This window comes from Alligator sinensis, unplaced genomic scaffold (assembly GCF_000455745.1).
Source record: "Alligator sinensis unplaced genomic scaffold, ASM45574v1 scaffold352_1, whole genome shotgun sequence".
Classification (NCBI taxonomy): domain Eukaryota; kingdom Metazoa; phylum Chordata; order Crocodylia; family Alligatoridae; genus Alligator; species Alligator sinensis.
In genome coordinates, this window is record NW_005842223.1 from 49,395 (window position 1) to 61,580 (window position 12,186).

Consider the following 12,186-nt stretch of genomic DNA (forward strand, 5'->3'; position numbering starts at 1 on the left):
ACGTGCACACAGACGGGCCCGGCTCGCGCCCGGCGAGGACGGGACCGGGAGCCGGCCCGCACAACAAAATCAAACACAGTGATTATAAACACCAGAAGTGGAGGAAGTATCAGCTTTTACTTGTCTCGGTTTTGCTCAGTTTAAGCAAGGATCTTTAGACTATTTTAACAAAGCTTGTGTGTTGATATGTTGTAGTGATATTTTCTCTCCTAAATATGTAGGCGTTAACAAGAAAGTCATGTAAAACTCACAATTTACTAAGCTAATTGCAGAGTTTGGAAGTGCTAAGAATACATCATGTGAAATGCATACGGAATCAAATCTCTACATCTTCGGCACTGTAACAGCATCAAAGCCACAAAGCTTGCAATCAGTACGGTTTTCTGAACAAATAAAAGGTTAATATTGTAGCAACATCTGCATGACTTAAATGCATTCATCAGCTTGTTCATTGGACTGCTGTAAGCTTCTGTGAATATCCAACTGAGCAGCCAAGTCTGTTGTACCAGACCTATCCCAGGGCTATTTGTTTATTGTAGTACTGGAAAGAAATGTAAATGAGAATCATTTATCAAACAACATTTTTTTTTAAATTGCCACAGGCTTCAGCCATGGTGTAAAAAAGATCCAAACTATCCTTATAACATAAAGTTCTGTCTAATTTTTATGTACCATAAATGTAATGAAAATTAAAGAAATAAATCCAAAACCATTGCCCTTTAGATCATCTTAGTAAATTTCAAAGCCCAATGGGGCAACTGGATCATCAGGCCTGGTCACATGTATGATTTGGTCTTTGATACTTCATCTGCTTACCCTTTGGTTTATTATAACATCTAATTAAAGCAGAAACATATCCAGTATTGGATTTGATAACTTCAGGAATTAGAGAAGCCACCGTTTCTCTAGGTAGTTTGTTCCAATGGTTAACCACTGCATTGTTAAAAATGTACACTGTATTGCTAATTTGTACTTTTCTGGGTTTAACTTCCAGACATAAGTTGTTGTTACACCTTCCTCTAACAGGCTGATGAGGTCTTTAGTACCTTGCATTTCCTCTCTGGGAAAGTACTAATACCCTATTGTTACTCTAAAACCAATTATAAGCATAGACTGAATACAGCTGTCACAAAGCACTAATCTGATTGCACACTGCAAATAATTTATCTGACAAACATTGTTCTTTCTCTGGTTCACACATCAGTATAGATTTCTGCAAAGTTTTTCATAAATATTCAACAAAAAGCTTGTGAAATAATGTGATTTTTTGTAGTTACTTGTGCTTTGTCATATTGGCTATTTGTGGTGTATGATTGGTTCTCAAAGATGTACAGCTTTTTTTCTGCTCCCTGATTGGATGAGTAATGTTTTATAAATAGTCATATACACTTGCATGTATAAAATATAGATATAACGAAAAAATCCCCAATCATTCAAACAAACAAACTCTGCCTTGCAAATGGTGAACAATAAAGGGCAGAAACTAGCTCATATGCAACATCTGATCCAAATTTGAATAGATGCTATGAAATTTGCATCACTCCAGTTGACTACAATGAAAAGTACATCTGCTTTAATGGGAACTGAATTTGGTCCATGAATTCTAAATGAGGCAGTGGATGACTTCAATTAATAGAATGACATAATAAAATTATCAATAAAACTGAACTAATTATAAAGTAGGTTTTTCACCTATTGCATTCTAGTTAGACTATAGCATTGTATATGTCAGTTAATTATATACTGTCAAGAGTTTAAGCAACAGAAATCTGACCTTCAGAACTTTAACTTTGATGAAGTAACAAATGAACTAATATCCCATCAATCATCAGAATGCTTAAATTGACAACCAACCAACAGCTACTGCAACATCAATCTCCAAGTGCTACATGCATGTTCCAATAATTATGTTAGCGCTATGCTAAATTTATATCGTAAGTGACGATTGGTTTTGAAAACTGCAAATTAAAATGCCAATTTGGAAAGAGAGAAGAGATCTTTAAAATATGGATAACTCCCATAATTGCTGCATAATATGCAGGCCTACAACTCTGATCCATTTTAAATTAATGCATTTACAAAAATGTGACATGCTCGGATAGTTTTAAATTGCTACATGCCGCACATGCCCAGAACTGCTTTTTTATTTCTCCAAATGCATTTAATAAAAAATGTTTTCACTCTAAGGCAAGAAAAGGCTTATCCATTGGCTTATTTGCACTAAATGTTATCTAGATGAAAATCATCTGGGCCATGAATCTTATTGTGGCTTATTCTATCAGATATATTGCAAGGAAATGCACAAATGAAAAGTGGAAACTTGATTATAAGGTTGCATTGCATCTCTCTCATAGTTAAAAGTTAATTCACCTCAGTATTAGATTAGTGAGTAGAGCATCAAATACTGTAGTTGTATAGCCTCAATATGGTTACCTACTGGGCATCTACTAATAAAAAAATTATATATGAAGAAATTCTGGTGTGGCCCATGACATATAAACTAGAAACAAGTTAGCATTTGTCTTTTAAAAGTACAGGTCAGTCACATCATACGCGCATTTAACTTACGCAAATTCAACTATATGCGGGGTGGGAGGGGCTTGAATTCGCATGCGGCACTGCCGTTTACCTGGAGGCCCATTATGGTGGTGACGGCCACTGCCTCCAAAACCTCCCGCTGTCGCCATGGACCTGTGCCTGGAGCTGTGTGGCCAGCCACCGGGTGGCAGCGACAGCATGGTGGTGGCCGGGTGGCACACAGCCATCCCCCCCGCCGCCCCCCCATGCTGCGCTGCTGCCACCGGCCGCACAGCTATAAGCACGGCTCCACAGCGGCAGCGGGAGGTTTTGGAGGCAGAGGCAGTCACCGCTAGTCAAATCGCTAGAACAGTAATATGCGATTTGACTATATGTGATTTTCGCCTTACGCGCTGACTTTAGAAAGTAATCCCCGCATAAGATGCGACTTAACTGTAGGTTAAGACACAAACTAGAAACAAGTTAGCATTTGTCTTTTAAAAGTAGACTTCAGGAATGCATCTCCATGTTGTAGAAAATGCCTCTACTCATGCCCATTGATGATACTACTATATCTCCCCATCATATTTTACCTTTAGGCACTAACAATAAGAACTTCACTGTGTGAAAGAATGGTATGTTACTTATAGTCTAGGGAATACCAAGGTGTTATCAAAATGTTCCATTGTAGATGAGGTGTAAAAAAGAGTAAACTTGTCTGGCCACTTACAAATATGTCCTTTTAGATGCAATAACACACAAAACCTTTCCTTCAGTTAAGAACACTATATTGTACTTAAGTTCTGCTTCCTAGTCAACAGCAATTATGAATTATGTAAAATATACCTATACATTCTAATTGCATATTTTATGATAGACACTCTTTTCCACATTCTACCTCCACTTCATAGATTAACATTAACCACTATCATATGTAATCTTTACAAGTCTGCTTCTAGACATAAGTGAAATTCAGGTGTTCCACACAACATATGATGTACTGTGGGGGTGTTATCAGGTTGTCTCTAAAGGTGTTCTTCCCCCTTTATGGGCTCATCATCATACTAGGCATACTCCAAATCCTAAGCAAATGCCATTGGCTGTTCTGTACAGGCGATGAGCTGCCAAGTGCCTGAGAATGAGCTCTGTGTGGAAGCACCGTTGGCACCCAAACCAGGTTAGACCACATGCTGGACATGCTCATGAAGCCCCCCTTGAAAACACAATAGCAGAATTTTGGTGGGGTCAGCTTCTGAGCCCTTTCACACCCCTGGATAACAGCCACAGGATCGGTGGATGTGTTAGACTGATCTACAAACTTGAACTAGACCCTGTATGAAAGGAGGTGCCATCTTTAATCAACATAGTGTTCAATAAGAAAAACATGGAAGTTGAGTTCAAAATATAGTGCTGGGTGTATCATTTGTCACTTATCAACATATTTTACCTTCAAGCTTTTAAGGGTTTTGAAGTTTTAATATGTTGAAATCTTTTTTAGACCACTATCTCTAGCAGAATAAACCATAAGTAAAACAGGGCTGTCCAAATGGCAGTCTGCAGGCACATGTGGCTCACTAGGCTTCCACTCAGCCACTGCTGCCCCTTGCTCTGGCTGCAAAACCAGTTGAGAGCCCAGGGCTCTCCTTTCCTCCCTCCTTTCCTCCCTCCCTCCCTCCCTCAGCTTTTACTGCCTAACAAAGCACCAAGGGGCAGGTTGGGGTGGGGCAGGGCAGTGTGGTTCAGTCCACGGTGCTGGGTGATCCAGCAGCCTGGAGCACCCATGCAGCATGGTGCCACAGAGGAGCCTGCAGGGAGCAGCAGGAGAGGCATGGTGCTGGCCACACACAGGAAGGCAGAACCCACTCATTTGAGTGCGTGGCATGCAGCCCCTGCATGGTATGCAGCTCCTGCTGGTGTTGTTCTTGGCTGCTGAAAAGTAGGAGAGCCCTGTTCTAAAACAAAGAAAGAATGCCTAATAAGCACATGTGCATTTTTATCACCCAGATGAACACACTTTTAAATTTCTGTATAATATGCAGGCCAGCACCTCTAATCTCTTTCAAATTAAAGCACTATATAAGAATCCTGAAATGCTCTGCTAATTTTAAATTGCTATGCACTGCACATGCTCAGAACAAACAGGCTGTTTGTTTTGCTTATGTTTTTAATGAAACTTTTTTGGAATGTTCATTCTGGGAAAATGAGTTATAGAAATAGAAGTATGGGAAAAATCATTAAGAAAATGATCACCACTATGTATAGCTAAGATCTGAGTCTATTAAGGGAGAAGACAGAACGAACAGAATGGTAAATGAATGGTTTTCAGCATCAGTTTAAGGTATGTACTATTAGAAACAAATCCAGAAACAGATCCCTCTAATTTTTTTCTTTTTGTGCTTCAGCCATATTAACTAAGTAATAAAAAAATTCTTTCCAACAGCTGCAGATATGGGAATTTTCCCCTCTCCACACTAACAAGCTCTAGATCTAGAAGACATTTAAAAGTCTCTGCTTTTCTTTTAAAAAAATACCGAGCAATCAAGGTAAAAATCTGTGTTAAAGCAATACTAACTTTGCACACTTGGGGTAAGAGTGTCATAAGTATTTCCATATGATAGTGTAGTTCTCATCAGATGGAAGATAACAAGAGCTCTACAACTAATGCAATTTCAACAGCAGCAGTTTTTATGTGGTATTGAAACTCCAGTTCCTAAATGTACAAAGTAAGGTAGTGCTGAATTGAAGAGCAATGTAAGAACATAAGAGCAACTTGTTTGTATTTCATGTCGTATGTATTTTAAAAATGTACCAGTACAAGAGAAATATGTAAAACTATGAAATAAATAAGTTTAAAAAACAGGGAAGAGAAAATACTTCATAAATACACAACATAAGTAAGCTGATTTTTTCAGTTCTATATTTCTTGAGTTTCTATGAATGTGATTTGTGAAGCTTGCATGATCATTCCTTTTTTCTTTTTTTGTGTGTGTGCGCGTGTATAAAATATAATATTAACAACAGAGGAAACATACAGAGAAGGGATGAAAATTGGGAGTCTGCCATTTCTTTATGGGCTACCAACTTCCAGATGAAGTGCAGAAGTTAGTACATTGGGAAAGAAGTACAGAAATATATGCAATGTACACATACAGAAAAGATGGAATATATTTTACAAAACAGGTGAAGAGGAAGGCAAAAGATTTTATGAAAAAAACTTGTGTAATGCACAGTAAAATCACTTAAGTATTTTATATTGTCAGTGTTCGTGTAGATGGAAAACCCAGGCCAGCTCACCAGGCAGCACTTCTCAGAGTTCTTAGCAGGACAGCTGAAGGGCGCTTTTGTTCAAATATTGTTTTCAGTCACTATTTTTTCCTGTTTCTGGTCTCTTGGGCATTCTTTATTCACTTGGGTAGTTTACTCCCGATACTTTTTTTTCTGCTGACACTGTACATTAATCTTTTCTATAATGCTGTGTTGAAAGTTTTCTTGAAGTCCAGCTAAATAATGTGAACAATTTTCTCCAATTCAAGTTTCTATTATTATTATGAAAATTTAGCTTTACTAGGCAAAATCTCTCTCAGTGAAAATCTTTAAATCAAGCAATATCTCCTCCTAAGGGCCCTTCTATGTTATTTCTGGTCAGGACTTGCAACATTTTTCCCACTTACAAAGAACAAGGCAGTATCTCTGTTTTACCAGCTCTTTTAAACATATGTGAAAATACATCAGTTTTTCTTATTGTAAATCATTAAGCAGCTGGCATAAACCATCCCTTCCTATTTTCCTTAGGCAAAGATTTCCCTTCTGTTTAAAAGAAATGGACATAACATGTCATGAAGAGTTGGGTAGCTAAGATTTTGTTGCTGGTTGGGGGGGGGGGGGGGGGGGGTTGTTGTTTTTTTTACAAACATCATGTGTGGCACTGGTTAAGTTACTTTCCTCTCTTGTCTAGGTCCCATCTGTGTAAAAATGAGGTACATATTTTTCCAGCCATTTAATGCTTATCCATTTCCAGGGTTCCTTAGAAAAAGACCCTTCTCTTCCTCAAGTGTTCAGCCCAGAAGTCATATTCTTAATCTGGTTTCTTCTCATCCTGATGTATTCTTAGTACATCAAAGCATATTATCTTAGAATTCGTACTCTTAAACTTCACCTCTGTTCCTTGAACCTGAACGTCAGGACTGTCAATATAGCCTTTTTTTTCAGGTCACAGGTTCCACAGAATATCTTGTGATGGTATTTCTATCTCCACCACTCAATATCACCTGAAGCAATGATCCAGTACAAAACAACAGAAGGGAATACAGATTAGCTGAGCAACTAGGCATCTTTGAAGTGTGCTTTTATTCCCTGATTCGCCCTATCTACTTAACTAAGTGCCTGTCTACTCTGCAGAGCCCCTGTTGCTATAGCTACGCTGGCTGAGCCCTGGAAATGCAGAGCATGTCAACAGGAGGGGTTTTTCATGCCTTGCATCAGGGTTGTCAAGCTCCCTTAGACCTCTCAGGCACATCTGGGCTGTGCTGCTCCTTGCAGGTTGCATATGGATCCACCTCCTGCAGTGGGGTGGGTGGTTGCAATGTTATTTGCTACATATTCCTGAGCCACCTCAGGGAGCTATAGGGATTAACAGAGCCATCACTTTCCCCACTGCTGTCAATACCAAAAGGGCTTCATACCTTAGAATTTGGCAGCAGGCCTATGACCCACCTCTGCTCACCTAACCCCCAAATCCCTGGCCCCATGGGCTGTATCTTTGATGCCCCTGCCTTACATAAACTAAGCCAAGAGAAGTACTCTTCTGAGAGGAGAGCTGCGTCCATGCCCAGGGCTTTGTCCCATGAGAGGCTATAATCTAGCCACTAACAGTGCTATGCTGGCTGAATTTTATAATGTAGAATAAGCTGAAGTGGAAGTTCCATGGCAGAAATGCTTTCAAAAGAAAACAAATATGAGCCTGCTGAAATAATAACACATAAATACTGTACATCCCCAAATGAGAAAATCAATGGTCCTCTGTAAGAAGAAATGATTGTTTTCCAACCATTTTATTTCACTATTAACTGAGTTTCCGTTTGAGATGATCAGTTCTATCTACTGTCACAGGCATACACAATTTTTTATTACCACATTGTTTCAGACATGAAAAATAAATAAGCAATAGTATCCATTCAATTATTTCAGAATTGAAGGATCTGGAAGAGATTTCCTCTGACCCAGAATAATACAGTTTTACAGCTTATTTTCTCAGTGGAGTGGAACAAAGAAAATGACCTACTTTCCTATCAGGTTTGAAACTTAGAGAAGGGTCTTCTGATTATTCTCCTTTGAATTAAAGTGCCATTACCCTTTGAAATGAGACTGCCTAGTCCTCATGTCTGACATTGCTCATAAAACCAGGTTAGTAGCGAGTCATAAGAACTGAGACTGGGAGGGAGCACCTACCATCATGTTCAATTCCCTGCAATCTAGGCAACCATATAATAGATCTTAAGTTCTTTGGGTCCTTTGAGGTCCAAAAGAATGTCCACCCCACTCTTCTCCCCTTATCCTGTACACCACAAGCCAATAAATACCCCTTGACACCTCACAACATGATTAAGACCTGTCTTTCAAAAGACCAAAAGCCTCAGAAGCTACAGTGTGTCAGAGAGAAAGAACAGAAGAGACCAAGGACGCCACAAAACTATGGGACCCTGCAATAGCTGTGAATTTCTGAAGTGGAATAAGCCAGATTTCTAGGATCATGCCCCACAGAAGATGGTAAAACAATTATAGTTGTCAATCAAACCGAGTGGACCTGACCCTGAATCAGTGTAACTTTAGCAGCACTAAATGTCTCAAATCACGAAAAACAGCAGCAGCTGAAGAAATTAGTTCCAGTGAAAAACAGCTTCAGAGGGAGCACAAGTGCCCCAAGTTCAACTGATGAAGTAATGTACAATGTAAAATCAAGTACATGATGATTGTGAGCCTAGTTACCAGTATCCCAGTGATCCATTATAAGGTTTAATTGAGGTATCGTCTATCTGAATATGGCCACTTGTTAAGACCACAGGAACCTCTCACACTCCAAACAAGCAAATCATTGAGACAGGGGTCATCCAACCTGTGGCAGTACATATGAGGAGCTTGGATCCTGCCCACAAAGGACTGATCCAGCCCATGGGGGAGGATTTTGGTGACATGCAGTGGGGTATGTACCATCCTGTTAAAGGGATTATATTCTCAAAGCATCTGCCTCCACCCCAGCCCTTTCTGCTGAGGGCTGGTCTCTCATACCCCTGTGCACTCTGCTCACCCTCACCAGCAAATTGGCCATTCACCGGTGGTGTTAGTCATGCTTTTTGGAGATGCTCGGTAAGCAAAGGCTGCATGAGGGTGGCACGGGAGACTAGCGCTTGGCACAGAGCAAGAAGGCCTGTGTCACTGCAGAGGGGAGAGGGTCACAAGCCCCACCCCACCATTCTACAAGGTTGTTGACCCCTGATCTAGAGTACACCACAAGAGAACAAGAAGTCTCTCTCAGATCACACGCAATAAAGTTAAAAGCCTATATCAAACATCTCTTCCTCTTGCCTCTCAAACCTTGGGTAAAGGAGTAAATCACATAAAGGATAGGTCCAAGCTGCAAATATAGTGCACTACAGATGTAGCCAAAGAGGCATTTAAAACTTTTGAAAAACTCCCCTAGTCACTAGCTGTTATGTCAGAATCTAGGCTTGGATGATCAGTTGCAACATCCAGTTGATTTGATCAATTATTCATGGATTGAATCTGTTAGGACCCAGGGAAGCAAAGACTTTTTTTGTGGTTGAGATGAATTTCTATTCTTGGTAGCTGTGAGGATTTGGGGTCTATGTACAGTTTATGTATTCCATTTGATATTAAGGACTCACGATGCACATCAGCCTTAGACTGCAAACTAGTTTTCAATGTGGAACTTGCTTTCTTTGTCCTTTTTCCCTTCATATTGAGCTACAACCCTCCAGGAGGTGACAGTAGAAATTTTTCATTTGGCACAAGGCTAACCAGGGAGGGTCATTAAACTTGTATGGCTGTCCCCATTCAAATGTAGCGCCTGGGGGGGAAACGGCTGCATTCTAGATAAGGCCAGTTTTCTCCAACCCTTTGTGTAGGCCCTGGGTGGAAAATTCCCAAACCAAAAAAAAGCAAAGTTATCAGCTAACAGAAAGTACAGAGCAGGAGAGTTGGGGGAATTCAGAAAAAACTTAGAGAGAGAAGGGAAGTTTGTGCAAGTTGGAGAAGAGTGGAGCATGGCTTCAAAGCAGATGTGTCTGGTGTATCTGTGAAAGCAGCTAAGGAAGGAAGGAAAATGGATGCGCAAGAGAGAAAGAGGCTCCATGATTCAACAGAGAAGACATGTTCATGAGAAAATATCCTAGAACCCATTCTGACCTAAGCCCAAAGAACACTTAAGGAAACCAAGACAAAGGGTGGAATACAGGTATTTTAAGTGCTTTGACTAGAACTGTGCCTTTCTTGTACTAATGACAGTAGAGAGCAATTGGGTTTTGGAATCTAACAAGAGGCTGTGTGTCTATTTGCTTTAACTGCATGTGAAAAGATGCACTGCAAGTCCAGAGTGCCCCTGAGATTGTAGTGTGAGAAAGAGCGTGCTTAAGCTACTTTGAGTCTGGTGGAGGAGAGATCACCACTGGTTCTTGGGGATTATGGCAGGTGGAGCCTGCAGTTCCATTCCCATGAAGATGTGACAGAGAGCCTGGCCTTAGGGAGCATGTCAGAGAAGTACAAGGAAGGCAACGAAGACTTCTGCTGCTGACTCGGACCAAGGGGAGCTCGGTCTGGTGTGACAGGATCCAAACACAGCATCTAGGATAGCAGTTACTTGGGGACTGTTCCTAGAGTCATGTAACCATAGTCCTATCAAGCACACACGCTGAGACACTAGACACATGCTGGCAGCTGAACTGGAACCAATGTAATCATGTTAGTCTCTAGCTCAGTTTCTAGTTTGGGAGGTGGCAAGCACTGAGCAGATGCAGCGTGTCTCAGCACAGTGTGTCACAAACAAGATGCTGACTTGTACCATTTATAGATACACCCTTTGATCAGCAGTATTAAGTTACTCCTAACACATAAATATGGCTGCTTTCTCTGTATCAGACAGCAGTGAAGGTCAGAGGTCATTACACACTTTATGCTGCTTAAACCAGGGGTTGGCAACATATGGCCCACATGCTGGATATGACCTACAAAGCTGCAGGATCCAGCCTGCAGAGCCTGAGGGCTTTGCCTATGTCTGCACCCATGCTGGGGCTAAGCAACAAAGATCTGCACTGAGGCTGGGCAATTTCCAATTGATGCCATGCTACATTCTTCCTTCTACCCCGTACGCTCCCCCTGGCTGCAGCTGCCACCAGGTGGGGAGCTGTGCCAAGGCCAGGCAGCTGAAAGCCATGTCCACACTTCTGCTACTTTCCTCTCCCCTCTGAATCACAGTTTGACTTAGATTGACTGAACTAATCAAGCTACCGTGCTCACCATGGAACTATACCTGTGTGTGTAACAACAAGTAATATCTAATTCAGTGGGGCTGTTCACACGTATTATCTATGTGGAAAGGGACCTGTAAGATCAGGATTTATATTAATCCAGAACAATCACCAAAATGCTAAGAAAATAAAGAGTCTACTATTGTGGGTTTAGTTTTGTTATACTCAAGTCTTTGGCAGACCAGTGGGGGCAACAGAGTCACAAGCAACCTCACCTGACAGTGGAAGGAGAAATCAGAGAGGCAGAGTGCTTTGATGAGCATTATTGAAGAAGAGAAAAGAATTTAGAGAATAGAGACAAAATCTATTTATGTCTATAAATGATAACTCTGCAATAATCAGGGCTGCATGCACAAATCTGTAGCAAGTATGAAGAGTGATTTTGTTTCCTCATTTTGACCAGGCTCACTCAAAACATGAGCTGCTATATTTTGCATCAGCTAAGCATCTTGGTGGTCTTTTGAGGTGTGTAGTTGTTGCCTTCCTTATTAGGGCATGCAGAAAAGCAAGAATACCATTCACAAGAACTCCTGAAGTTTCATGCCATATCGAAACAAAACTGAGACAATGAATATTTATCCTTAACTTGTGGCTACTCAACCAATTCTATATCCACCTACCATAAATCTATTTGGTCCAAAACTCTCCAGCTAATGATGATGGCATGTGGGGTTACTGAAGTCCAGTTATTTTATGTCCACTATATTTCCCCTATCCATCCAACCAAGTCACCCCATCAAAGAAGTAGATAATTACAAACTGACTTTTTTAATAATTATTGGTAAATTCAGGTGCTGAAGACAGGCTGACCAGTCTAAAATTTCCAGGTCCTCCTTTTTAAAAAGAAGCACTATGTTAGTCTTTCTCCAGTCCTCTGAGACCTCACTTGTCATCTATAAGCTTGCAAATAATATTGCCAATGACTCCAAGATTTTTTCAGCTAGTTTCTTCAGCACCTAGGGTGAATTCTGTCAGGCCCTGCTGGTTTAAATGAATTCAAATTTCAATAAAATAACAGTAATAATAAATCATATATTTGCCAACCCCAGTCTCAAGGATACCAGTCCCTGGATGTTGGTGTTTTTGAAGAGCATGAAATCATTCTCTCTTGTACACAATTCTATTTATA

General features: G+C 40.5%; 1 protein-coding gene across 5 annotated transcripts in view; it reads right to left on the reverse strand.

Annotated features, from left to right (window-relative positions):
* GALNT18 (polypeptide N-acetylgalactosaminyltransferase 18) overlaps positions 1–12,186 on the reverse strand; it is a 432,273-nt gene that overhangs the window by 39,803 nt on the left and 380,284 nt on the right. The window contains exon 10 of one of the 5 annotated variants that reach the window (XM_025208204.1): positions 4,214–4,469. The exons of the other annotated variants lie outside the window; for them this stretch is intronic. Coding sequence (XP_025063989.1) covers positions 4,257–4,469 — 213 coding nt within the window. The 3' untranslated portion in view covers positions 4,214–4,256. Of the gene's footprint in view, positions 1–4,213; positions 4,470–12,186 lie in introns of those variants that run through there. 5 annotated transcript variants of the gene reach the window in all.